The following is a 27174-nucleotide window of genomic DNA, read 5'->3' as shown; positions in this document are numbered from 1 at the left end:
ATTCTCACAAAAAGGGCTGTATTTAAATCACCATCTTCTTCTTCTTTTCCTTTCGGCTGCTCCCTTTCAGGGGTCGCCACAGCGAATCATGTGCCTCCATCTAACTCTATCCTCTGCATCCTCTTCACTCACACCAACTAACTTCATGTCCTCCCTCACTACATCCATAAATCTCCTCTTTGGTCTTCCTCTAGACCTCCTGCCTGGCAGCTCCAACCTCAGCATCCTTCTACCGATATATTCACAGTTTCTCCTCTGGACATGTCCAAACCACCTCAATCTGGCCTCTCTGACTTTATCTCCAAAACATCTAACAAGAGCTGTCCCTCTGATGTACTCATTCCTGATCCTGTCCATCCTCGTCACTCCCAAAGAGAACCTCAACGTAACCTTCATTTTACTGAATGTCTTGACGTAAAACTATTTCTCTTTGTTAAAGCCTCTAGATGGTCAAAGTCTTGACATTTTTCCAAAGTGACCATTTTGGGAGGTCTGCCCAATGTTTAGCTACTCTCCTGCTCGTCTCTCACACTTCAGACCTTAACAATACAGTTTCCTGATCATCTAGGCCTCCGCTCTCTCACTTTTAACAGTGTTTGTGTTACTTAGACTGTTTATTCTACTTCTAAAACTACGATTACTGTAACTTCTCAATGTCCCATCCCATTTGGAATTTCTGTGTGATGGTTCAGTATCTTCTTTTTTCATTCTCCTCATGATTTTGTTTCATACCTTCCAACACACACACATATGCCTTGTGAGTCCACCTTCAAAATAACATTCTCGTTTAAAATTAAGCCCTTTGACTCAGGACCTCACAGGAAAACCAAAAAATGGGATCAAAGCATGAGTCAGCAACAGGCTCTAGCCAGGTTGCTGAGAGACATGTCAACTTTTTAAAAATAAAAGCACCTGTCAAAAAATCCTTGTGAAAGCTTTTCTTATTTTTCTTCCTTTTTAGGTTTGGTTCTTTAAGCTTCTTTTTCTTTTTTACTATATTCTTTCTTCTTTGTCAATGTTTTACCTCCTCTTTGTTTGTTAATCTTAACTTCTTTTTGCTTTCTTCTTTTTTCATACCTACCATATCTTTCTTTCTTTCGTCTCTCCTTCTTTGCTCCTTATATGTTTCTGTCATCTTCTTCTGCTATCATTCAACTTTATTTTTGCTCCAATTTTACACCTTTAAATGTACAAACTCTTCATGCTTAGCAATGTCTGATCAATTGCTGTATTTAAGGTAGTGTATCAGCTCCCCTATGCAATTTCCACAGAAATTGCCTTTTCTAGCTCTGTAATCTGCACCTCAGCTTATGATGGTCTAGACTGTAAAGTTGTGCTGCAGTGTGTTTTAGTGTATTAAAAATTAATTTAGATGAAAGCTGTTGAACGTGTGATGAGGCCTCTCTGCTGAACTACAGTGGTAAAAAAGAGACATGGTCTTGTATTTTAACTTCCTCTAATAACTTATTGTGACTGTTGAACTAATTTGCTTGTTTCTGTCCATTGCTCTCTCTGTACCTTTTCAGAAGGAAAACATTGGGGATCTGTTGATTGTCAGTGCTCAGCTAAGTCAGGCAGGGATATACACCTGCACAGCTCAGACTGTGGTGGACAGTGCCTCTGCTTCAGCAAAACTAGTAGTTCGAGGTAAGATGAGCTAAAGCTTATATACTATCGCCTGACTAAAACATGACAGGATGCAAATTCATAGATACTGAACTAAATATGATTTTCTTTCTAATGCTACATTTCATTATTCCGAAACACAAAGTCCATGTAGATGTTGTCCAATGTGAATCCTTAGAACTCAGAGATCTTGGGCATGTGCTGTTGCCCGGTCATGGTACGAGGTACAAGGTCAACCACACGTTGTGGAATGAAGATACATGTCACCCAGTAGAGCATTATAATAAAATACACCATAATACTTAAAAATAATAAATACATTACAAACAGTAAAAACCACTATGACTAAATCTATAAAAACATTTACTAATAATGTAGACAATCAGAAAATATTTTCAGTCAAAGGCTGTGGAAAACATATGTTTTCTAGATTTAAATATATCCACATTTAGAGATAACAAATTCCAGTTACAGGCAGCTTGAAAATTAAAAGCAGATTCTCCGTGCCATCAGTTCACCATAACCCATCTCACTCCATGGGTCACTTGTTGTAAAACACACAAGTGTAGAGAGGTTTTGGAATATCAAAGCATATAAAAGTATATACAAATAACATAAGCAATCAGCTGATGGAAACACCAAAACACTTGATAGATTTGAATTGTGGAGGTAGTCAAAGATGTGCTGGGAAAATTCTGGGAAAGTCTAGAAAATGTCCATTTTCTGGCCCTTTGTGTGGAATGCTGGATACATGTTGGTCCTACGGAGCAGCAAAGGGCTGAAACTAGCTGGCAATCATAGTGGAGCTATAGCAACTAAAGGTTCAGCTATTTCCTTCAGAGCAAAAACTGAGCTAATACTCAGAGAGAATGCTGGACTTGTATATTTCTACTGTAGCTGCATATCTGCTGGATGTGGAAACTGTGGACCAGTTAATTTACTGACTCTACTTAAATGTTATGATACAGATGTAGTCATCTATTGTGCTGCCTGGTCTGTAAGTGGCCCTCAGCTCACACTCAGAGTTACAGCACCCTTTGCATGTGCAACTCATGCAATGTAATGTACCGTACCAGTCGAACTGTATTCGCACACCAATAAGATAATGTAGTAGATGATATATGTACAGTATAATGTTCAAGAAACATCAGAACAGTTACTTTTTTCTAAAGAATAAAGTTTCAAGGCAACAAATATGTAGCAATCCTACAGACAATTACTACTCAGACATGATGGCTCACTTTCAGTCTGAAGGTCGACTCCGGCCTGAAGTTGGCTCTAAAGTTGCATTTAAACTTAGTGTCTAGTTTTGCTGTCTGGGTGCACAATGCAGAGTTTCAGCCTCTATTTGTATTTTCTATGCATTTTACAGATTAAAATTAAATCTAGTACAGTCTTATTATACCCATGTAGTGACTCTCAATTCATTTGTACTGTTCTTAGCGTTAATCATCAGCACGGAGGTGCCCACTCAGCTTTTCTTGCAAACAGCTCCTTTTCCCATTTGTGTCCAGGCCCCCCAGGACCTCCTGGAGGTTTACTGGTGAAGAACGTGGCTGAGACATCGGTGGAACTCAGATGGAGTCGCGGCTATGACAACCACAGTCCCATCGGAAAATATGTCATCATGGGCCGATCATCACTGTCAGCAGAGTGGAAGAAGATGAGGACAGGTGTGTGTGTATGTGTGTGTAGAACTCCAGCAGCTGAAACTGAGTAAATTATAACTTCTCTACACATAAATAATTTTACCATATTAAAAAGAAATATTTATTAGTTAGATTTTTTAAAACCTGAATAATCTGACTTAATAAACACTAAGCACTAGCTTAAGTTGCACACTGTATCTTTAATATCTTTGTAAGTAAATATCACATGCTCTAAATGTGTCATGGACTTGTGGCATTATTATTGATATTTTAGAAACTGATTAATATTAGTGTATGCAGGGTATTGCTGATGCATTGCAGACATACAGTGACACCTGAATAAACACGTCTTCTCCCCAGACCCAGAGAACATCGAGGGGAACGCAGAGTCAGCTCGTGTTATAGGACTGATGCCCTGGATGGATTATGAATTCCAGGTCATTGCTAGCAACATTTTGGGCAGTGGAGAGCCCAGTATGTCCTCACACACCATCCGCACCCAACAAGCAGGTGAGGGGTCTCTCACACACACACAAGTGCACACACACATTTAAAGCCAAGTTTCCCTGTATGCAGCAGAGAGGGAGCAGACAGTACAGGTAAAAGTTACTCTTTAACTCAACCGGATCACATGAGTGCTCGTTCAGGTACCGGCGTAAAACACTCTGCAAATTAATGAGCTATGAGTATATTATCAAAACACTGAACAATGATCAGAAATCTGCAGAAAAGTAATAATTTCATCTCTGCCCACAGTTCCCCATCCAAGCCCGAAGTCACGAAAAGCTTGATGTGCTGCACTTAATGAACTAACTGTTCAACCTAATGTGCCACAGGTTCTGGTGGACACTGAGACAGTCACAGTCCAAAACCAGGAGGACAGGGATCAGTGATAGGGGCTGATTTCATGTTCATTCTTCTTTTCTGTTACAGTATTTAAACTAAACTGAATTGTTTCCTGAAGAAATGTAGATTGCACCACATTCCTTTAACTTGAATGGAACAAGCTTAAATTATATTGTAAAATGGTAAATGGTCTGCACTTATATAGCTCTTTTCTATGTATTGGTACCCAAAAGCATTTTACACTGCTTCCCATTCACCCATCCACACTCACAGTTGTGCATGTAAACACCCTGAATAACATGTCATTAACAAAACTTATGTGCCCTGTGGTGGAGCATCATTTGAGTGTTTTGTTGAATTCTACCTTTACACACAGCCTGTGGATCATATCATGTATATCATCTTGTGTCTATATATTTTGCTCTCAGCTCCCACAGTGGCCCCAAGTGGACTTGGAGGAGGAGGAGGAGACCACAATGAACTCATTATTACTTGGACAGTAAGTGGATGACTCAGAGTGGTTTGTGTGCAGCGTATGTGTGTTTTCTGCTTTCATAGTGTACGTTCATTCCTAGCATACAGAGCCACAGGTTAGCAAAAAGCCAAGTCAGTCTTAGTAACTGGAGTTTTTCAGTTAAGTGAAGGTACAGGGATTTTTGTTACACACATCACGGGTGAAACTAAAGTAGCAGAAACTCCCTGAAAAATCCCTGGATCCTACAGGTCCCACAGTGCATCTGTGAAGATTCTCAGACTACTTCCACAATAAGCCTGATACGTTCTAAAACCCTCAGAGAGTCGTTTCTGCATTTCCTGTACATCTACCACATTAAAATGCTATTAGACAGGAAAAAGGATAATTCCTTATACTGAGTACTGAGACTAACAACCAAGCCAGCCTCAGAAAAAATACGCTAGTTCCACAGTGCAGACAAAAACTTTCACAACATGGTTTTGTCATAGATCAAGCAGTGAATATTATTGAGTGCTAAGCAAACTTGGTCCATCCAGACCAAGCCTGCCTTTGAGATTAAAATGTGGCACTGCTGCCACCACCTGTTTGGGTACTGACATGCTGTAACAGGGTTTTCCCTGCACACACTGCAATGCCAAGGCAGCTGTCTTGAGATGCACTGGGAAAGCAAAGGCCCTTTTTAGTCTGGTTGGAAAGCCAGGTCCAGTAACAGATACTTTACATAATTCTGTCAATTATTTCTTTAATAACCTTTTGAATTCTAAGAGAATAACTTAAAAAATAAATAATGCAATAACAATAATAAGCCGAACTACAGACTGAGTAGTCGGAAATAAAATGTACAATAAATGACACGATTTTATTTTAAATGCTGACTGCAGCATTTTGATTTCTTTTGTTGTTCATTATTGATCAAAACTCAACTTTCTTGACTAACAGGCATATTAATATCATAAAATAAAAAGAAATTAAAGTAACCAAATAATAATAATAATTATAATAATAAAACAATATAATGAAAATAATAACACATTATTTGTATTTGGCTAGTTTGGTTTTGCAACATTAAATGTTTCTCAAGCTTGAAGTGATCCCAAATGTAGGCATTTTAGTAATTGGGTTACTCAGATTTCCTGAGTCCTAATACCCAATACACGAACTGACACTGGACATTTTATCATTCTGTCAGATTTTTGTTGGAACACACACATTTATCTTTTGAAAAGATCACATCTCGATTGTCTCCCTAATCCTACCAGCCCATGGCCAGAGAGTACCAGAATGGGGACAACTTTGGCTACGTCTTGGAATTCAGGAAGAAGGACACATCTTCATGGACAGTTGTGCGCATTCCTCACGTGGAGTCGTCCCGATACGTTTACTACAATGACAGCCTGACACCCTACAGTCCCTTTGAGGTGAAGATCAAAGCTTATAACCGCAGAGGAGAAGGACCATTCAGCCAGATCGCTGTGGTCCACTCTGCGGAGGAAGGTAAGTCTGTTTAACCACATTTCCCACTGAGCCACCCCTCAAAACACAGATGTCCTACACTGTCAACTGTCCCCGAACACCCCTAAACAGCACCCCATCACACATGAAATGTTGCTAAGAGTTGGCTAAGTTCATAGCTTCTGTGGAGGTGATGTGAAGCCTGTACACAAAGGAAAGCAAAAGACAGGAGGTGAGATATCTGACATTGTCATATAGAGACAATATAAGCTTTGTTTGATTTTATTTGATCGTGTTTCATTATTCCAGCTTTTTTAACTGGATAAGCTCACACACATTCAGGTGTCTCCAGGTTAACAGTGACAGCTTCCATTACTGCTGGTGTTTGAGTGATAAGACAGGAAGCCCTGATCTATTCTGTTGGTTTCAGGTAGTTTTCACATGTTCAAATACAAAAATTCAAATGAAGTGAATTAATGCTAATGATTTCCCACCACTAGCTACAATCCTGGTAAACTTTATACTACAAGGTACCTTGTGTATTTTAATATTTTAACATTTACAACAAAAGCCGGAGACATTTTATTTTGCTGTTGAAAATAAAATTATGATTTTTTTTTTGCAGAATATTAAAGAATATTAAATATTGAATTTGCTGCAAACCAACATTGAATTCAACCTCGTGCATTGGGATATGTAGTTAAGATTTGGTAGCAGACATGGTCTCTGTGTCCACCAGCAACATAATCTATCAACCACAAGTTTTGCTTAAAGTCAGCTCACATATTCCTTTAAGCCACTAGCAGACAGTCTGCGTAACATGTTGGATATTGTGACTTCTTGATCCTGGCTGTCTCCTCACAGAGCCAACAGTGGGACCATCAAGCATTAATGCCACAGCGCTGACTGCATTTGAGATCCAAGTTTCATGGGAGCCTGTCCAGCAACTCAGCGCCAACGGCATCCTCAGAGGATACGAGGTGACGAATTGCATTACTACACATCTGAATGTTTGTCCAACACAGTAGACTGTTCTTTACATTTAAACAGGGTAAATGACAGCTTTACCAATTTCCAAATGCCTTCCTGGGGCTCTAGTTTGGGGAGTTTCCCTCTGCATTCTCTATTAAAATAAATCTCTAATTCAGTCTGAAAACAGGTATTGTGACGACCAAGGTAGCATTTAGTAGTTTTATTACTGTTAGCACCTTGAACCTAATTGTTAGCATAGCAAGGCTCCACCCACTTATTTTTCACCTGAGTTTATTACTGTTTATTAGCAGTGTTTTTCTTTAGGGTTAGATTATACAACACTGTCAAACTTTGGTCTGAAAAACAAGGTTAGATAATTCACACACAGTCCTCTGACCTGTCATTAACGTTCTAATCTCTCAGTCCCAGCTCACCTCACCAATATGGATAGTTTTAATCCCCAAGCTCCTAACAAATGCAACTTTCTTTTTTGGTGCTGTGTTGGCTGATATGAGCCTTTTATTTTCCTATTGCTTCAGGGTTCACATACAGTGTTTCAGGTCAGGTTTTTAAATGTGTCTTGGCTTCACATCTGTCCTCAGATCCGGTACTGGCGGCAACATGAACGGGAAGCTGCAGCTGACCGAGTGAGGACAGCAGGATTGGAAACAACAGCTAGAGTGTCTGGACTCCGACCCAGCACTCGGTACCACGTCGCCGTACTGGCGTATAACAGTGCCGGCACTGGGCCGCCATCACCACGTGCTACCGTCACCACCAGAAAACCACGTACGGTCGCAGCATTCACACAGCATAATTCCCCCTATCACACACATTAACATGGGAGGGTTATTATTAACAAAAAATGCAGAGTATTATGCAAACTAACAGACTAAACCTTAAAGATTCAACAGGTTTGTTTCATTCATTTAGTCGGATGTGATTATCTAAAAAAAAACTTCTTTATTACTCTTTGCATATGTGAGCCACAGTGGTTCTTGAGAGATTCCCAATCCTTTAGAGTTGTTTCTATTTCTAGTCCCAAAACTAAATAAAGGAAATTTTTCCTCAATGGGTCCTTAGTACTACAAGATTTAATGACGATGGGTCACGTTACGTGAACTGCAGATGGGAAAAGAAACTGAACAAAGCACTGTGTGGTAAAGCCATTTGGTGAATCTTACTGTGCTCCAAATGTGGGGGATAAAATGTGGGTGTGAACATACCCTAATTCAGAGCAGCAGTCTCTCGTCTGACTGAAGCGACATCATCAAGTAGACACAGACCTGTCAAAATACATATCACACATCAATACACTGTGTTATAGTGTCACATGTAACTTCTCACTTGTTAGGCAGTCAGGTGGCTCAGTGGGTAGAGCATCAGGCTGGCATGTCTATGTAAATGACATCCATTCATGTTGGGTGTTTACCCACCTTTTAATAAAAAGCTTTTTATAAGAAAAACTCCCCTTCACGGTGCAGCTTGTCTGTTATTAGTTTTCAAATCATTTTTGTTTCTGTTTCAGCGCCTAATCGTCCCCCGGGCAATGTGTCATGGAAGACCGATGGCTCAGGGGTCACAGTGAGGTGGGACCATGTGAAGGCCATGCACAACGAGTCCGCTGTATTGGGCTACAAAGTGAGTGGTGTCTGACAGAAAATGCTATGTGCGTATTTGTTTTTAGTGTATTAGCAAAGCTTTACCAAAGCACTGACTTACAGCTGCAGTAACTAATAGGTTTGTCAATTTATCTCATTGTGGAAAGGTGCTGTTGACAAATCCTGCAAAGTCATCAAGAGTCATTGAACATCACTGACAGCAGTGCAGAGATATTTGCTTTTTGAGTGATGCTCATTCTTCTAACCAGTGAGAGAATTTTAGTGAGTTCTGCTGGATTATTAAGTTTATTTATTGTAATTTGATAATGACTAACACCTGAAAGGCTGTGCCAAGTGTGGCGGCGTGTAGCAGAAGGTGGGAGAGCATAAAAGAGCAGTTTAATGTAGTTTGGCACGGCAGAAGACATGTTACGGGTAAAAAGATCCTGCATTCAGAAAGTTACTTAAGTGAAAGTACAGTAGTCTTAGCTTAAGTACCAAAAGTAAAAGAACTTGTTATGCAGCTCATTTACTTCATCCCAACATTGCAGCTGGTAACAATGGAGCCAGTCTTTACAACCTCATATACTGATTATAAGTTTTGGATCTATTAATTATAATATGACTTTACATACAGCTGGGTAGCTGTACATACCACAGGCCAATAAGTCTTATCATACTGTATTTTGCTTTATTAATGTAAATTTGAAAAATAGCTTATAAGAAAAGCTTTCAAAATTTTTTATTGGAGTTTAAACACAACTTGAGGTGCGTGCTTCTCAGGTGTCCTGTTTTCCAGAGTTGTAATCAAATCTGAGGGCATTTGGCAGTTTGTCTTCTGCCAAGTCTGCTCATACCAAATCCACACAGCCCTGAAGAAGCAGGCTAACTGACTTTTACCTGGTCAACTGGTAAAATCTTAACAATACAAGAAAAACACAATGCAAAGGCCTTCTGTCACATCACACATCCAAGATTTATTGTTAGATTGATTAACTGAAGGACCTGCTCTTACTTATGTGAAAATTCTCATTTGAATGTTTGGCCTTCAGAGGCTTGAAGTACTTACAGAGTACTATGTAATGATTATGCTTAGTGGTTAAATAATCAAGATTCAATTTCATCTGTGTGCACATATAGCTGTCTCATAAAACATTTAATCTCATCTGTATGTGAGATATGGGAAGCAGTAAAAAGGCTGTATAACATTTTATAAACCTTGTACCAGCTTACATGAGGAAATCATGATAATCCAAAGATAAGTGCTGCAACAATGGTCCTTTCATTAGGACACAAACAGGACATTGCTGTATACTGATCAGTAAACAGCAACATTTTATATTGTGAGTATAATTCTCAGGTGATTACAACTGAAAATGTCTTGTACTGTAGAGGTCTGAACTAAACCCAGGGCTGGATGTGTTCTGTGCATCAGGTTCTTTACAAACATGAGGGTCAGACAGCCCTGAAAGTTCTGGACAAGACTAAGACATCAGTGGAGCTGCTGCTGCCAAAGGATAATGGTTACGTTGTGCTCGAGATTCGGTCCTGGGGAGAGGGTGGGGACGGCCCGGCACACGAGATCATTGTGTCCCGGGACTCAGGTGAGAAACCAGGCAACACACACCAGAGCCTTTTCTGTTTAAGAGTGATGTTTTAAAGTCAGTGACTGGAGGAAATGCACCAGATAGTGCTCGAGCTCAGCATCCACAACCCCATCATGGAACAGCCCTAAATCAATCCACTGCTCTCAGGCCACACTTGTAGTTGCCATTGGTGCCTGAGACATTTTTTACTTGGGCACCAACACAACCACTGTATCATTGGTTTGAAAAATCTTCAAATAATAGACAGATCAACAAATGCAGACAAATACAGCAGGAATTAAGAAGTCTACTGGTTTTAAAGATGCAGTGTGTAAGATGAAGTGGCATCTGGGGGTGAGGTTGCAATTTGCAACTACCCTGTTTCCCACAGGAGCCTCTGAGACTTGCTGCTCTCAGATAGGTGTCAGCTGAATGTTATGCAGTTCTCAGCTTTCTGTCAGCTCCCTTCCCCTGTTGCCTGATAGGGGGTGTATACATTCCAAAGTAACCACCCCCATTTAAGCCCAATTCATGCAATTCCAGGGCAGAGTATGGTTTTATTGTGATTATGTTCTAAAGCATAAATGGGGGCTTGGTGGCTCAAGGGGTAGAGCATTGGGTTGGGATATAGAAGGCAGCGGGATTGCAAAGACTTTGCGGGATTGCAAAGTCCAGCCACCAAGGGCAACCTTGGTGCCGGTCCCGAGCCTGAGCCTGGACGAAAATGGGACAAAAAAAAACAGACACAGAGCTAAGACCTGGATTCATGTAGCATTATTGTTCACAATGCGGATCACTGACATAAAAAAAAAAAGAGCTCCAGTACACTGAGCGTATATGATTTGACAGAAAGTTCAGATCATCACACACTCTGCAGTATTCTAACACTAATTACTTGTCCACCTGGGGCAATAACGAGGCGGAGGTTCACATTAGTAGAGGAGAGTCCAATACCTATAACATCTACACAGATTCTGTCGTGGATCACGCAGCAGTTTTAGGCTCCATCCTAAGCTCCTCCATCTGTACATATAATTTTTAACTTTGATCTCTGAACTTTTCACCTAAATGACTATTTCATTATAGAATAAAATTAGCACTTTCACTTTGTTGAATGTAACAACAAAAGGAACCAATCTTCTTCAATATGCATTTTTTTAAAAATATTTTTTTATTTTATGGAAAAATCCATCCATCCATCCATTTTCTGTCACCGCTTATCATATTTGGGTGGGGGGGGGTTGGGCTGGAGCATATCCCAGCTACTGTATCAAGCGAGAGGCGGAGTACACCCTGGACAGGTCTCCAGTCTACACTCACATATTTGCATTCACACTTACGGGCGCTTTCAGATTCACCAGTTTCACCAACATGCATGTTTTTGGACTGTGGGAGGAAACCGGAGTACCCGGAGGAAACCCACGCAAGCATGGGGACAACATGCAAACTCCACACAGAAAGGCCATGTGAACCTGCAACCTTCCAGCTACTTGTGAAAAATTAAAAGTTTAAATAAAAAAGCTAATTTCTGAAATTCACAGCCTGCAATAATATTACCAATAAGTTATTATATGTAGATGTTTTTTTTTTCTACCTATCATAAAGTCAAAGCTCTGCTGTGTCTGAGGTTCTATGTGCAGTGTTTGTGTCTGAACCGAGAAGAAGCTTGGTGGATTGAGTGAGTGGAGCTAATTTAAGGTGCATATTGCATGTTTCATGGAATTGATAATAGATAATTGCTATTGCAAAATGAATTGTCATTGAAATTATGAGCCCAGTACGATTCCTTATACAAAAACTCACCAAACTATAAGACCGATTATTAACTGGTCACTGAACCCGTCATCACAACTTTGTCACTGTTTTACTAGCTTTAAATGGACACCATAAGTGACACGGTCTGTAAGTTTGGAAATCACATACCGTATGGGGTGACTCTCGGTAACTTCTGCCTTGTACATTAGTTATATTGTCCCACGATTGATCCGCTGATTGATGCAAATTATACTGATTGGAAACCGTCATCAGCTGAGCAGCAATATCTAGGTATGAAGTAGTTTCACTTTTACCTGCTAGGTGAGCCAGTGTTATAAAGCTGTGATTCAGGGCCTCTCTGGGTCTAATTCTCTTGGAAGCGTTCACATTCAGAATGCACTTCAGGAGGTTTAGAAATGCTATCCTGTCTTCGAATTCGGGAGCGCTGGGTTTACTTGGGCCCGTTAGTACCACATCATCCAATGACTTCACCTTTTGGAAAAACTCGTGTGAAACTTGTGGGGTGTAACCAGTGAATGCTTGATATTCCTGCGGCGAGTTGAATCGGAAATTTGGATCAGCCAAGTCCCATTCCCAGGTAAAAAACATCCATGTGTAATCCCCCGCAGCCAGCAGATTCATATGTGGTTGCCCCAGCAGGTGGAGCATTACTTTTACCCAATTGTATTCACAGTTGTCCGGGAAGAGGAGGGCTGCAAAATACAGATTTGCCATAACACAGCCTAAGCTCCACATGTCAACTGCTGTAGATATAGGAAGGCCTAACGTTACCTCTGGCGCCCTGAATGGGAGAGGCTGCATAATTGTTCCAGGTTCCACTGTGCCCTCCGGACGAGCCAAACCAAAATCAATAAGTTTAATTTTGTATGGCTGTTGGCTGTGGTTGACTAGCATGATATTATCTAGTTTCAGGTCAGTATGAATAATTCCTAGATCTTTCAGGGCATCAAAGGCCACGAGGAGCTGGTGTGTTATTGGTCGTATTTCGTTCAGACTCATGGGCGCACGCTGTCTCTCCATCATCAGATCCCAGAGACTTTTGTCGAGCATTTCAAACACAAGACATGAGAAGTCCTCAAACCTGAAGCTCTCCATGAATTTCACAATGTTTTTTTTGTCCGGGTCAATAGTTTGGAGCTCTTTGAGTATTGCAATTTCATACGGTGTTTTGTTGTTAAAACTAGTTTTGTCGATTTTAACTGCAACGGTTGTGCAGGTTGCAAAGTCGAAACACTTAGCAACTTTACCGAAACAGCCTTCCCCAAGCACGTCCTTCACAAGGTAGCAAGAAGAATCACTACAAAGTGTCTGCACGTGAAATGGTGTCTGTACCTTTTCCATGTTCTTCTGTTGAGCTCTTCATAAAGTTGATGTATGATCTGAGGAAAGTAAAGCCATTAATTTTTTCCCCAAAAGCTGTAAAGGGAACTTGCCTTCTGTAATTTCATACAAATTGGGCAGTTGTGAAATGTCTCGTGGGCAATCATGCGACTAGGACAGTGTCTCAGCATACTATCTTATAAATGTGACTAAGATGATGTCTAAGGCCATGCGATGATGTCATCGTTCTATTTTGGGACATCAAAGTCACAATACAAACAAAGGCATCAAAGCAGAGATGACTAATTAGCTATATTTACAGCGTGACTTCTAATAAAATGTGTTTTTTGTTTGTTTGTTTTGTTTTTCTGGTGGCTGTGAGTTTTGTTTAGCTCCTGTCTACACAGTAAAGCAAGAAGCACCTTTGAAAATGAAAGTATTTTAAGTGCTCATACTGTAAACCTTTATCTATACTTTGTAAAAAGGTATTTTATGTTTTGTATGGACAGACTAAGACAGATCCAACATTCTGCTCCCAAAATAAGCTCTTATTGACTTCTCTTGCTTAAAGATGGGGCGAGAACTGAGAAGTGAGCTGACTCTCACCGCTTCTTATCGGGGGTTCAGTTTACACGCCAGGGTTGAGCACTGGTTTGACAGGAATTCAAATACCTAACAAGATGCTTTAGTGAAACCAATCAGGCGAGATGTTTCCCGCTAACTGCATTTTAAAAACAAGCCCTTCGTTTGGACACATGTTCAATGCAAGGAAAGGTGCTGAGTACATTGAAAACTTGATAGGGGTAATTACAGCGATTTTCCAATTGCAAACAGGCACCACTCAATACAGAAATACTCATCAAACCTCATTTGGCTGACAGGAGAAAGCTCCAGCCCTAGTTACATATGAACTATACAGAATCTGTAAATGTACCGAATGAGATGCAGATCATCACATTGTACATCACCAGTATTTTCTCTTTTTGTGTCTCACAGGAACTGGAATGATGGTGCAGAACGAGGCCTCGTCCACATTGTCCCATTACCCTCTGCACCTCCTCGCTGGCACGCTTCTCCTCACTCTTGTGTCTTTGTCAGGCCTGTGATCACAGCGCGTGACCTTTGGACTTTAAGACTAAAGCTCTCCTGTGTCTCAGTCAATGTAGTGGGTCGGGGTGGATTTCTGGTGAAGGGTTGTAAGCGCTGCAGGGATTGGAAGGGTGGGGGGAGGAAGGGTGGGGATTCACTTCACAAGTTTTTTATAATAAATACAAAGAAGGCCTTTTTTTAAAAGAAACATCTAGGGGGGTTGAAGGGCGGAGTGGGGGAGCCATATGTGGTGTCAGTAAAAACCCTGCCTTATGGGACCATCACATCTGTGGCTGACGCAGCTCAGACTGGTGTCCTCCAAGCTGTAGCTGGTGAAACACAGACTTCAGGTGTAAATTACTCATAGTATTAACAGTGTGTCTAACCTGTGTACATACAGTACAGTTGTACTTGTGGTGGTCTACCTGTTCACACTGAGAGCAACTGGACTGATGAGTCTGTGTGTTGAGCTGCACAGTTCATCTAGGATAATACAGCTCACCACTTCCTGTGGTATAGTCACAGTTCCCGCATCCTGAAAATGCAGATGTGACTTTACTTATGGAGTTTAATGAAGAACATTTTCATGTTTTTGTTCTTATCATTTCTTACTTTTTTCCTGTGTTTGCAAGTATACACATTTTGAAGTTGAATTTCACACAGTTTTAAGTGCTGCTGTAAGATGCAGATGTCATAGATGTACCAAAGGAGCACGGTGTGACAGACTGTGACAGACATGAAGAAAAAAATGCTTCCCATTTTGGTTAAGCAAACTGAGGTCGATGCAGATCCTGTGTTAGCTGTATGGTAAACATGCTAACTAGAGTTATGTTATAGACTTAGTTTAGGAAAAAAGCCATTACAGCTGAAAAGTGACTAATTTAATGCTCCTGTCCTAATGTCAGATACACACAACGCTGGTTAGTATGTACAGGCTGCCCCAGGACCACATGGCTCTCTGCTGTGGTGAAGAAGACAAAAGGCTTTGCTTTTAGCTAAAGGTAAAGGTTGTGAGAAACTGTGAGAAAAAAAACCACAGGACACACAGTTTAACGAACCGTGTAAAGTCATTCTCAGTACGACTGAGTGACCGTGAAGGTCCATCCAGTACAGTTTAAGGTTGACAATTCCAAAAAGCAAAAAACTAAAACAAAAAGCTTAAATATGTGGAATGTAATGATGTGGACATATTAAACAATTGCAGGGATATGATATTTAAAAAAAAAAAAACCCTTGTTACTAAAATTTGGACTCTGGATACGACATGCACGTAGAGGAAGCTCTTACTTAATAAACAAGATAGCAACAAAAAGCAATAACTAAACATAGGTAACATGCTGTAGTCAATGATAATCATCAGTGGAAGTGCTCAGACAGGATCATCAAATAAAGGTCTAATATTCAACGTGATGCATTAGAGCTTTAATGTCCATCGTTCAGCATCTTTATGCCTCACTGCATCACATGTTACAGTAGCTGTGTGGTCCAACGGTGCCAGAGAAGACAAACCCACATTTTCCCAAAATGTTAAGATACGTCCCTGTAAACTCTCCAGAAGAGCAGCGTTCACACGCGACAGTCATTCCAAAACTATACTGGACCTTTAAAACCACTTCAGAAATAGATGTTAAAAAATGTTACAGTGAGTCCCCCCCTGAGTGAAAAGGTCTTACAAGTCCTTGAAAATCATAATGAATGTTCAGTCATTAGACTCCTTCTGAGCATCTGCCCAGTTGAACTTCACAGTGTGAACACAGAGTACGAGTCACTCATTTCAGCTCCTGCTAGTGTCTGTGTGCTTGTGTGTGTTTTTACCTCAGCTGTAATTATAGCAAACTTACTGAACTGCATCACTGGTCCAAATGAATGTTTACGTTCTCAGATTTCCGCTTCATTCTGGGGGAGATGGGTGTAATTAGATATATGATTCTGTTTTTGCATTGGTTGTCTTCGAATAACTCTGACAAAAATGTCAAACTGTTTCTGTTTAGTGTTTACAGCATTTTACTGCAGCTGCTATTCCACTGATACGAAAAGGCCAAGGCAGCAGGAACAGATCGGTGGTAGAGATGAAAGAGTTGCTCACCACAGTTATCAGAGAGTACAGTGAACAGTGTCATATATCATGTCAGCGTGTATTAGCCCTTGTGTAACATGTGTAGTTGCAGTTTACAGGACAGGTGTGAGCTCCAGCAGACAGGCTAGTGGTCGTCTCCTTTCTACAAAGCAGGTCTGGTCAGCTTTTGTTGTCACGCCTTAAGGTGAATTTCCTCAGAACAATTTGCCGTCAAAAAACCCTTCCGCCTGGTTAAGTGGTTAAAGGGTTGATGGGGGATCTGATGCTTTGGGTTGGGCTTATCATCCAAGACTCAGGAACAACTGGAATACATGGTTGTGGTTTTCAGCAACTGCTGACGAAGTAGCTCGGTCCCACCGACGTCTGTGATAAATCTCCGTTGCAGATTTCCACTCTTCACCAGTGTGTGTGAGGTGCCACAAATTCAATTCGTGCCTGAATGTGTCCTTCACCAAGGGTCGAATTCTTTGCTCAAGTTGAAGTAAATATATGCTCTAAAATGTACAACTACTCCAAATACAACATAATTTAAACATTGTCGACCTCGATGCCGTTGACAAAATGAATGTACAATTCCAGTCCACATTTGTTCCACATGTGCCTGATATTTAAGGTTTCTTGTTAAGTTGAATTCATGTAGAGAAGCACATGTATCTTAGCACCTGTGAATAGATATAATTCCCATAGTACATTGCAAAGTAATACAGTTGCAGTCATGTCCAAATGACATATTAACCACCTCGTTAATATGTCATTTGAACTTTTGTTCTAGATCTTTGGGTTTTTTTTATTTAGCTCGTGCTTTAGTTGTGTCAGCTTTTCCCAATTCTTAACAATGTTAAAAAATAAATATAACAATAATTCCTCAACACTTTTCAGCACATGTAGTTTGATAACTTGGCAGGACGTTAGATTGTTTGCTAATCACCACGTTACCTGTTTGAAGCTACAACATGCAGCAGCTCCTTGCGAAAGAATTCGGGTTGAGCTGCACCAATAATTCAGAATAGGCAGTGTACTGCACATGAATAACAAGTCTGCAGTCAAAATCTCTTATCGATCATTGCTGCGTTTAGTCCCATCCCATGCTGCTCGACGAGCTCTCACCTGTATTCTAATCTGCCACTGTCCGATTTTACCTCACTACCCGATTTGACCACAGTTTGAAAAATTTGTCCCAACTCACAGCCATGTTTGGAGTTAACCTGCTTCTTGGATGGATTTGGGGCCAGGTGTCAAGTCCAAGAAAAAGCCAAAATCAGTGTGGGTTTTCAGAGAAATGTGTGAATAAGCTGGAGAGTTCTCTGTAAGCCATAAACTCTAGATACACGTTTCTTTAATACCATCATTCTTGTATATATTTATATTTGCATTTTGTATTTTGTTGCTACAGTATGTATTTAAATAATTTATTGGTCTGAAAAGCAACGTTTTTGTTTTACTCAGTATTGTTTCACGTTGCGAACCACTTGAATGAATGACGATTGTACAATGTTGTGCTTTATTTTATTAGGGAAATGTAACGTTTTATCATGTACCAAAACACTGCTCTTAGTCAACGACTGAACCTAACACCAGGGTGTAGGAAAAGCAGGCAAATGTAATTAAAGCTCAGCTTTAAGTTTTGCTTCTATTACTTGTGCTGTCAGTGTAGCCAACCTCTACAAAACTGTGGGTTTTGATTGAGTCGTCCATTATGATGTAAGTCTTGGTTCTGGGTTTGATCCCAGCTTCACTACTATATAACTAATATCAGCCATCGAAAACCAACCTGTATTTGTAAAATGGCTAAACATACAGGATAATGTTTTAATCTGTGGATGATTCATGTTCTGATGCAGTGGATGAATGAAGTGATACATTTTTGGCATAATCCAAGTTGCAATTGAATGATGGGCAAGTAAAGCCCCAGACTGTGATACAGCTAATCCAAGTTTGTCCTGCGTGTGTTTGGTAAAGTCACTAAAAGTGCTTCTGTTAAGGTTAGAAGACGACTGTGGTTTTAGGGTTAATGAACATGTTGTGTTGGACGTCACTGTTAACTTTTCTTAGTTAACCAGACCACAGTCCCTCTTTAACCTTAACCGAGTGCCGTGAGACTAAACACAAGGAAGTTCAGATATTTGCATCTACGTGGGAGCAGCTGCAGCTAGGTTGATAAGGCAGTTGTCCATGGACCACAGGGTCAGTGGTTCGATCCCTGGTTCCTGCTATATGTCAAAGTGTCTATGGGCTCACTATCAATATGTTTGCAACCTGCTATTTCCATTAATCAGTCCTTCCAGAACCTTTTTTTAAATTAATTTTTTTAATAGTTGCAGCTTAAAATGCTTAATTTTGCAACAGCTTTTCTAAAAAAATGTGACGCATGACAACATTTTTTACAACGCAAGGTCGGTGAAATTCCTGGAGGGACTTATTAACTATAAAAATATCTCCACTATATTATCTGAAAACATACTTTATAATTGTTTGCAGTTACGTCCTACATGAAAACATGTTCATTAACAGTTTTGTTTTATAGAAAGGTAATTTTTAGTAGACAAAGTTGCCAGAAACTAAACGTCTCAACCTGAATCTCTCTGAATCTACTTCGTTTGTCCACTGAGCTGTTGAACATTGTCCTGGTTTTTGTGCTTTACTTTGTACAAAAATATTTTCTCAATGCCTCTAGCGTTCATTGAAAAGCCATAAGTCATCTCTACGTGTGTCTGCACTGGCTGGTGTCATCGCTCACTTTCAGATGGTAACGGAGAGTCTGCGTGGTTTTTGCCTGGACTCAGATTCTTTGAACACTGTTGCCTTTGGGCCTTTTCAAAATTGTGATTGAATGGAAATGTGAGGGAGGGGTGGGAGGGGTGCCAATTGTAAATATGATTTAAAATAAATACACGGGATTGTATTTCAGCAGTGTGTGCATTTACTGTATTTACAGTTTTGTTTATTGATGTTGCCATATCCACAGTGTGACCAGTGGTATTGGATGGTGGATTGTATTATAGTGGTTGTGGAATGTTGTAGACAAAAGGTTCAAGAACCACAAATATACACAATTTATAGCAAAAGTAACAATAGTTTCATGAATGTATTTCTGTATGTTCACACTAGAAGAAACACTATGTGTTTAGCTTTTTAAAATGTTATTTTATACAAAAATATCCGTTTTTAGCCAACACACCATGCTTTATTTGTCAGGAGAGCTCTTCTTTAGATTAAATAAATTTAAAAGAAGCTTCATATTGTCTGGTTGTATAATTACAAATTCAGCCTGGCACTTTCGGAGTTAATCTAAAACCGGAGATTTTGCTATGCAGTGTCTGGTCTTATCTCAGTCATTCCAGCATCCAGACAACATTAACCAGTAATTGCTACAATGCTAAGTTTGAGCATCCAGACAAATGATCTACACAATCAAAAAATTGCCCACCACAACAGCACAAATGTCTTTTGGAAACAACACAGGCTCAGTGGACGGTTTACCCAAACCAATCTACTACTTACTGTGAGATGCTAATTTGCTTCATGTGTCTGATCAATTATAACACTAAACAAACTTGTCTTAGGCAAAAAAGTTAAGCAAACGTTTCTGTGAGGCTAAACCCTCCTCTGCAAGCTGTAACAATCTCCCATGTATTTCCTAATAGAAGAAAATAGGTTTGGTAAACTGTCTATTACTAGGATGCACCTCACTTGGTAGATTTAGAAATTTGCTGAACGATCTGAACAGCCTTGTAGTCTGTCACTAAATTTGTTGATTTTGCAGCACAAATTCAACATCTCATTAGTTTGAACATAACCCAGAACTTTTGTGACATTATCCTCCCTCACACCTGGTAGTATGTGTTCTGATTAAGCCCATCGTGGCTCCGTATAGACCACTGACTGACCAAAGCATCTCTCTGCATCTCTCAGATTTATTTTATTGGCATTTAGATCATTGCTGAAAATAAGCTTTGTAATAAACAGAAGTGTATGATTTATGATCATAGATAATTTATTATATTATAGTTGTTGTATTTCATGTCTTGCTAACTAAGCTTTACTGGTACGTAGCTGGACTTGATGACACACTGGTGAGCATGACACAATCAGTTCACAGCATAAGGGTTTATCCAGTATTCTGAAACCAGGGTACCAGGGAAACTTGCAAAACCTGCACAACAAACCGCAGATGTGTGTGCGTGTACACACACTTTATTACCAACAGCTGTTTGACTGCACACAAAACCGAAGAAATACAGTATACACACGGGATTAGTCAGCTTATATGAGTGTGTACGTCCAAAAATTAAAAACAGATATAAGCCCCATCATCCAACCTGAGGTCCTGAGGTTTGGCGTTCAGCAGGACCCAAAGCCAGATTCCCAGCAGGAAGCTGCAAGCTGACTTACAGTTACACCTTCATTATTCCTAATCATTATTTCCTGCAGTTGTGATTAGAGTTATTGCTGCTTGTGACTTTGACGTACGCTAGAAACTGAACTGATAGCTCAATTCCCAGCAAGTCTTGTCCTTACAAGGCTTTACTCATCAAACCTGGAAGTGGAGTGAGTAGGCACGTTGGCCAGACTCCCGCCATGCTGAGCTCTTATCGGCTGCACTTTGCCACCAGCTATTAGTTATTAATGAGTAAAATATAAATCCGACCAAACTCCACAAGGCTCTGGACTCTGCTTCTGTTCTTCTTGGAGAAAGGTAATGAGCTCATCACCACATCTAGATTTGTATCATATAACAGCATTAAACTTTTAAAAGTGGGCAGGAAGTGGTCGCGTTGTAATGGATTTACGAGCAGCTGCATGTAGACCTGCAGCTAAAATTTATTTCTGTATTACTCTTTCACTTTTTGTTAATCAGTGACTTGCATATATAAGTATGAACGGTTTCATTTAAAATACACAAAAGAATAAAGTGGCATCTTAAAATTATTTCGTTTTGACCTGAGAAGCTTTCACATAATTTACTGTTGACTAATTGATGTTAATTGAGTCGTTTCAGCAAACAGCTGCATGACAGATGTTCTTCCTCGTGTATTTGTATCATCTCATGTGAAACTATTTTATGATCATCCAGGGGTTCACTCCAGAGAGCACAATGGCAAGATTCCTCATAGGTAAATTCCTTCATTTAGATTTTAATGAATTCATCTTTTACTAAATCATTTATTACTCATTCATTTATTCATTCACCAATTTTAAATATATCCAGCTTCTTTGATGTTTTGTCACTAATTTAAGAATATATAGAATATTTAAAAGCAATTACAATTGTGCTGCTGTTGATAATATTGCTAATAAATATAAATGTAATGAATAAAATTGTCATGGGATGTAAATTGTCTAAATAACCCCTGTTTCTTTGTGTTTTATTTTTATTTTTTCCAGCACTGGGCGTTCTGCTTGTTCTGCAAATCGGTGAGCATCTGCTTTGAAACACAAGTGTTTTAGTCTTAGTCTTAGTTTCAGAGTAAAAGTACATTTAACATCTCATTGCTGCTGTGGCTTCTGTCCTCCGTCAGCCTCATCCAGTAAGCTGGTCTGCCATATGACCAACTGGGCCCAGTACAGGCCCGGCGGCGCCAAATTTACCTCAGAAAATGTCGACCCCTTCCTGTGCACCCACGTCATCTACTCTCTGGCCACCATCAACAGCTTCAACCAGATCGTTAACGTTGAGTGGAATGATGCGGAGCAGTACGGCAGACTCAACAGGCTTAAGAGTGTGTGAGTTGCCACCCAGGGTGTGAATAGTCAGCCAGTCTGGACTAGCTAGGCTTGACTCATCTATGGCTGTATTTTCTAAGTGAACACATTATTGGCACATAATTTAGACCATTAGAACCATTAATAAATAGGTGGTTCACAGTATGAGGATGAATAGACTCAATAAAGTTCAATGGAACTTTAACTGCCTTTCAGCAATCCTGATCTGAAGACCTTCCTGTCAGTTGGAGGCACAGTCAGTGGAATAAGCCCGTAAGTTCAAATGCGGAGCCAGTCTCCCCCCTCACATCCTTAATGCACACACTCGATTCAACATTGGTACTGAAACACCAGACCAGATGCCACAGTGGTTGCGCTGTCCCTCCAGGTTCATTGCTGTAGTTGCCAAGCCCGAGAGCCGTGCAGCCTTCATCAGGTCGGCCATCAGCTACCTGCGCACCCATAACTTTGATGGGCTGAACCTGGCCTGGGAGTATCCTGGACACAATGGCAGCCCACAGGGGGACAAGGAGAGGTTCACTCTGCTGGTCACGGTTAGTATGAGCCCCAGTTTGTAGTTTTTGTTTAAGTGGCTGCAAACATTCAGTATGGAACATACCATTTGCCAAAAGCATCTACATGTATCTGTAGAACATATTCTGTTAGCGTAGTAGCATTTTTTAGAACTGGAAACTATATTTTTTGTACAACAGTGGCTTTAATCAAAATAATGTGTTGGTTTCGGTGTTTCACTGGTGGATCCACGTACATTGCTAATGACCACAGTGCGACTGTAACTACCACCAGGCAGAGTAAATCCTACACTCGGTGCAGAGGCTTTCAAGAGCCTTCACCTGAAAAGTTCCTGCAGACTTCCATGGTCCCCACAAGCTGAATAAACCTACCAGACTGGTTATTCTTTGCTGTTTCCTCTATCGCCACCAGCACGTCGACATTTTTGTTTGATACTCTTATCAAGACATTCAAAGTCCGGTGGACGTAAACATGCCAACACACTAGACATGGTGAACACAGGAGGCCACACTACTCAACATACTACTAGTTCACCGGCACCAGTCAGTGTAATTAGAAACATAAACTCACTCAGTGTTTTGGTGATGGGGACAGACATAACCTGACAGGTGTGTCCTTCCTGCTTTCAGGAGCTGTCCAAGGCCTTTGAGGATGACGCCAAGGATAACAGGAAGACGCGGCTGCTGCTGTCAGCAAACGTTGCCGCAATTGTTCCCACCATTGACAGAGCCTATGAAGTCGACAAGATTTCACCGTAAGTTTCATTCCGCTGCACTTGGTGTGTGTTTACACTCAAACAAGTGAAGTATCTAGAAACTATCTTGCTCAAGGACACCTTGGAAGAAAATATGACAAGAAGTGAACATGGATTAACTCTGGTCACTAGACTATTTTCATCTGATATGTGTCTTGTTGTTTAGAGACAGAGAGGACTCTACCGTTACTGTTTAACCAAATCATATGTTCTTCACCAGTGGTAAAACATCTTCTGCTGCTAATCTCTAAAAAAAAATCTTCCACAGTCACTTTGACTTTATCAACATCCTGACGTATGACTTCCATGGAAGCTGGGAGGCTGTTACAGGACACAACAGTCCCTTGTACCGCAGCAGTGTGGACTCTGGCTCACACGTTCATCACAATATTGTAAGATGCACACAAAACTACACACGCTGGCAGTTTGTGCACGTAGGGGGTCACACCAAAACCCTTAAACTAAAAGTTCCACCTTCCTATTTTGTCTCCTTTACTTTGTCGTTAGAACTCTTCTGTGTCCCACTGGCTGAGTCTGGGAGCACCCGCTGAGAAGCTGCTGCTGGGTTTCCCCACCTATGGGCGAACCTACCGTCTTACCACAGGTGTTACCAGCGTGGGAGCACCAGCAAAGGGCCCTGCAGAAGCCGGACCCTACACTCGCACTGCCGGTTTTTGGGCCTATTATGAAGTAAAGCCATTCATTTAATGCTCATCTGCTGGAAGCCAGCGATTCCCTAAACAGATCCCAAATCATAAACGTATCTTGACATTGCGGTTGGAATAACGATGAACTCTAAATGTTTATATGAGTAGAACTGGTCCATCACACTTTGTGTCGTCTGAACAAACTGGTCTTGTGCTACCAGGTCTGTGACTTCATCCCCAGTGCTACCGTTGAATGGATCCCTGAGCAGAAGGTTCCATATGCCACATATGCCAGTTCCTGGGTGGGCTATGACGACAAGCGCAGCTTTTCTTCCAAGGTAAAGACGAGCTCCATTACTGCACCTATAACATAAGTCACACGCTTATGTAAAGTTCTTTTTTTCAGGATGAAACAATAGTAAGTTCCATAAACGGGTCAATAGCTACTGCAATTCATTAATTTTGTTTCTAGGTCCAGTGGATGACTGCAAACAACCTTGGTGGTGCTCATGTGTGGACTCTGGACATGGACGACTTCAGTGGATATTTCTGCTCTGCTGGAGCTTATCCTCTGATCAACCACCTTAGGATGTCCATGGGTAAATCACTGAAGCTCATCTCCACTGATGAAACTTCAAATAATACAAGTTGCCTTCCTGCATTTTATACATTGTTCATTTTAAAAGGAAGATTGTCTCTATCGTTGCAAGGTGCTGTAAAAGTTTTTATATTTTCTGGGGGAATCTTTGTTTCAATTCTGTTACAGTATGCAGTCAAACCCAGTGAATATTTTATATGCCTAGTCCTTATTTTCAGTGCTCATTTGTTTTTGAGTTTTGGGTTGTATGTGGTTGTGGCTGAAGTAGTCCGCTATGAAAGTTGCAAATGGCCCTGAGTATTTATGCTGTTCATAACATTTCTTTCACCACATCTGACCCTGCAGGCTTCCCCCCAAAGCCTACCACCACCCCAGGCCCCACCACCACCAGAGACCCTGCGGCAGACTTCTGCCGTGGCCGCCCTGATGGCCTGTATGCGAACTCCGCCGATAAGACCACCTACTTCCAGTGTTTCCAGGGAAACACCTTCCTGCACCACTGCCAGCCCGGCCTCATCTACTGGGACTCCTGCAAGTGCTGCGACTGGCCCTGAGTCACACAAACATGAACTACAACATACTTCAAACATCACTAAACTCAATCAACTGTACTGCTGTAAAATAGTTTCACTGCTTGCGCTGAGTAAGCTCATGGTGCTGGGTTCCATCAGGAACACAAATTAAACCAAAGAGAAATTTGTTGTGTCTTTGCAGCTGACTCACACGCTTTTCTAAACTAAATAAATACAATCAGATATTATTCTACAATCTGATGAAACACAAGTCTGAGGCCTGATTTCTTGTGCCTTTTTTCTTTTGTGTTGTATAACAAAGTGAATATTTTCTTTAAATTTTAAATGCAACTGCATAAATAGATTTTAAACTCAGCTCTCATGCATTTTGTTTATACTTTAAGTGAATGTGTAACTATTGCAAAAAGTGATGATGTAAACAAAATGGTCATATACTTAAACAAATAAAGATTTCTCACTTTCAACAATCACCTATACATTGTAAATTATTTGAAAATCATAACATTAATTTACATTTACTCCGTGTCCAAACGTTTTTTGTAAACGGGGTTTCTCTGTATTCACTACAAAATAAAACACTCAGCTGTGCTATTATTTTGAAAGAACCATAGTGGTACAGTAATGTATTTCACTTGCATCAGCTGCTTCGTTTACTCACCACAGTACCTGGCCTGTCACAAAGACATGATAACCTGTCTCTTCTCAGCCTATTTAAGCTGTGATACAATTTGTTTTGCATTTATTTATATTTCCTTTACATCAACGGTAAGTTCCTCCGTCAGCTAAATCATCGATCCAGTTGCAGCAGGCTTTGTTTTTCTGCACTACGGTACATTCACTTGGGGATTTCACCTGTATGTGCATATGTCACCAAACATGTACCTGTACATGGGTGAATGAACACATTCATATGAACATTATGAGCAGGTTAGTGTTGTTTGTAGTTTTCTCAGACTTGATTTTGAGAATGTCATTTACTAAGCAGGTAATGATTGGAAATAATAGCAATGTCAACAACATTGTTCCAAAAATGTGGCTGGACATTTGATCCTGCAGATGAAGGTGCACAGGTGTGGTGGACAAAGGTCAGCATGGGGAAAATGTCCACGCACAGAACGACGGCTTACTGAGGGTGGGGCTGTGCCGCTGCAGAACACACAGGCAGTGCTCATGCTGATCTTTGACCACCACACCCTTAAAAGTACCAGGTGGTGGATGTTCTGGATGATAGGCGACTATTTTAAAGCCGATTTGCTAAAGACTGAAGGTTCACGATCCATTTTTTTATTTTTTTTGCTGCTTGAGGAAACTGGAATCGTGACACGTGAAACACAATTTTATCATTCCGTTGTGTTCATCAGAGCCTATGAGCTGTACAAACACTTCACTTCCAGACACATTTGGATAAGACCCCATTTAACACCACAGCCATTTAAAGGCCTGTTGTATGAGGTACTGCAATGGGTGAATACAGAATATCATTAGGTAATGCATGGTTTTCGTGTACAACATGAAGGGTGTTGGTGGGTTGGTATAAAAGTTAAAGTGTTACCGAAAAGAGAAATGCTGGGGGTCTTTCTGACCAAGATTAGTTTGAGGCTTCTTTTGTGCTTAACTATTGAATACGGTACATCCATATATTAAAAAAGGAATTTTTAATTCATATTATTTAATTCAATTCACTCATATTTAATCTTTGGATTGAATTTTGCCCTTGTGTAATACATTTTTGGGGGGATTAGCAACAATCATTGTGCATTGTATCTGTGTAAAGTTCATCCTCTTTCAAATGCACAAAGACCTTGGATGATGGTACAGTTGATGATATAGTGATGAATGAATAAACTGAACCTTGAGCTTTTTATTCCATGTGATTCTGACTACTGAACTTTCCCTTGTCACATCACCCCACCAACCAAAACCCAACCCTACTGGG

General features: G+C 40.5%; 3 protein-coding genes across 5 annotated transcripts in view; 2 read left to right on the top strand and 1 right to left on the bottom strand.

The window, feature by feature from the left end:
* cntn2 (contactin 2) overlaps positions 1 to 19706 on the top strand; it is a 74163-nt gene extending 54457 nt beyond the window's left edge. For 2 of the 3 annotated variants that reach the window (XM_067503820.1, XM_067503821.1), the window contains 10 exons: positions 1527 to 1647; positions 3141 to 3299; positions 3636 to 3785; positions 4550 to 4620; positions 5856 to 6090; positions 6913 to 7028; positions 7623 to 7809; positions 8549 to 8661; positions 10057 to 10225; positions 14300 to 19706. In XM_067503820.1, coding sequence (XP_067359921.1) covers positions 1527 to 1647; positions 3141 to 3299; positions 3636 to 3785; positions 4550 to 4620; positions 5856 to 6090; positions 6913 to 7028; positions 7623 to 7809; positions 8549 to 8661; positions 10057 to 10225; positions 14300 to 14409 — 1431 coding nt within the window. In that variant the 3' untranslated portion in view covers positions 14410 to 19706. The remainder of the gene's footprint in view (positions 1 to 1526; positions 1648 to 3140; positions 3300 to 3635; positions 3786 to 4549; positions 4621 to 5855; positions 6091 to 6912; positions 7029 to 7622; positions 7810 to 8548; positions 8662 to 10056; positions 10226 to 14299) is intronic. The other variant, XM_067503822.1, reaches the window with a different exon arrangement.
* On the bottom strand, positions 11495 to 14259 carry LOC137127197 (homeodomain-interacting protein kinase 2-like). Its single transcript, XM_067503851.1, has one exon. It carries the CDS (start codon positions 13322 to 13324, stop codon positions 12053 to 12055), a length of 1272 nt encoding a protein of 423 aa, XP_067359952.1. The 5' UTR covers positions 13325 to 14259; the 3' UTR covers positions 11495 to 12052.
* A 1329-nt stretch (positions 19707 to 21035) lies between the features above and the next one.
* Positions 21036 to 25708, top strand: chia.1 (chitinase, acidic.1). The gene is made up of 12 exons (XM_067503849.1): positions 21036 to 21165; positions 21544 to 21583; positions 21855 to 21884; positions 21989 to 22193; positions 22389 to 22445; positions 22561 to 22726; positions 23336 to 23460; positions 23729 to 23852; positions 23968 to 24150; positions 24329 to 24445; positions 24580 to 24706; positions 25051 to 25708. The coding sequence occupies exons 2-12, from the start codon at positions 21565 to 21567 to the stop codon at positions 25257 to 25259; spliced, it is 1362 nt and encodes a 453-aa protein (XP_067359950.1). The 5' UTR covers positions 21036 to 21165; positions 21544 to 21564; the 3' UTR covers positions 25260 to 25708.
* Positions 25709 to 27174: the final 1466 nt, after the last annotated feature.

This window comes from Channa argus, chromosome 5, assembly GCF_033026475.1.
Source record: "Channa argus isolate prfri chromosome 5, Channa argus male v1.0, whole genome shotgun sequence".
NCBI classification, from domain to species: Eukaryota; Metazoa; Chordata; class Actinopteri; order Anabantiformes; family Channidae; genus Channa; species Channa argus.
This window is presented reverse-complemented; position numbering and strand designations above follow the sequence as displayed.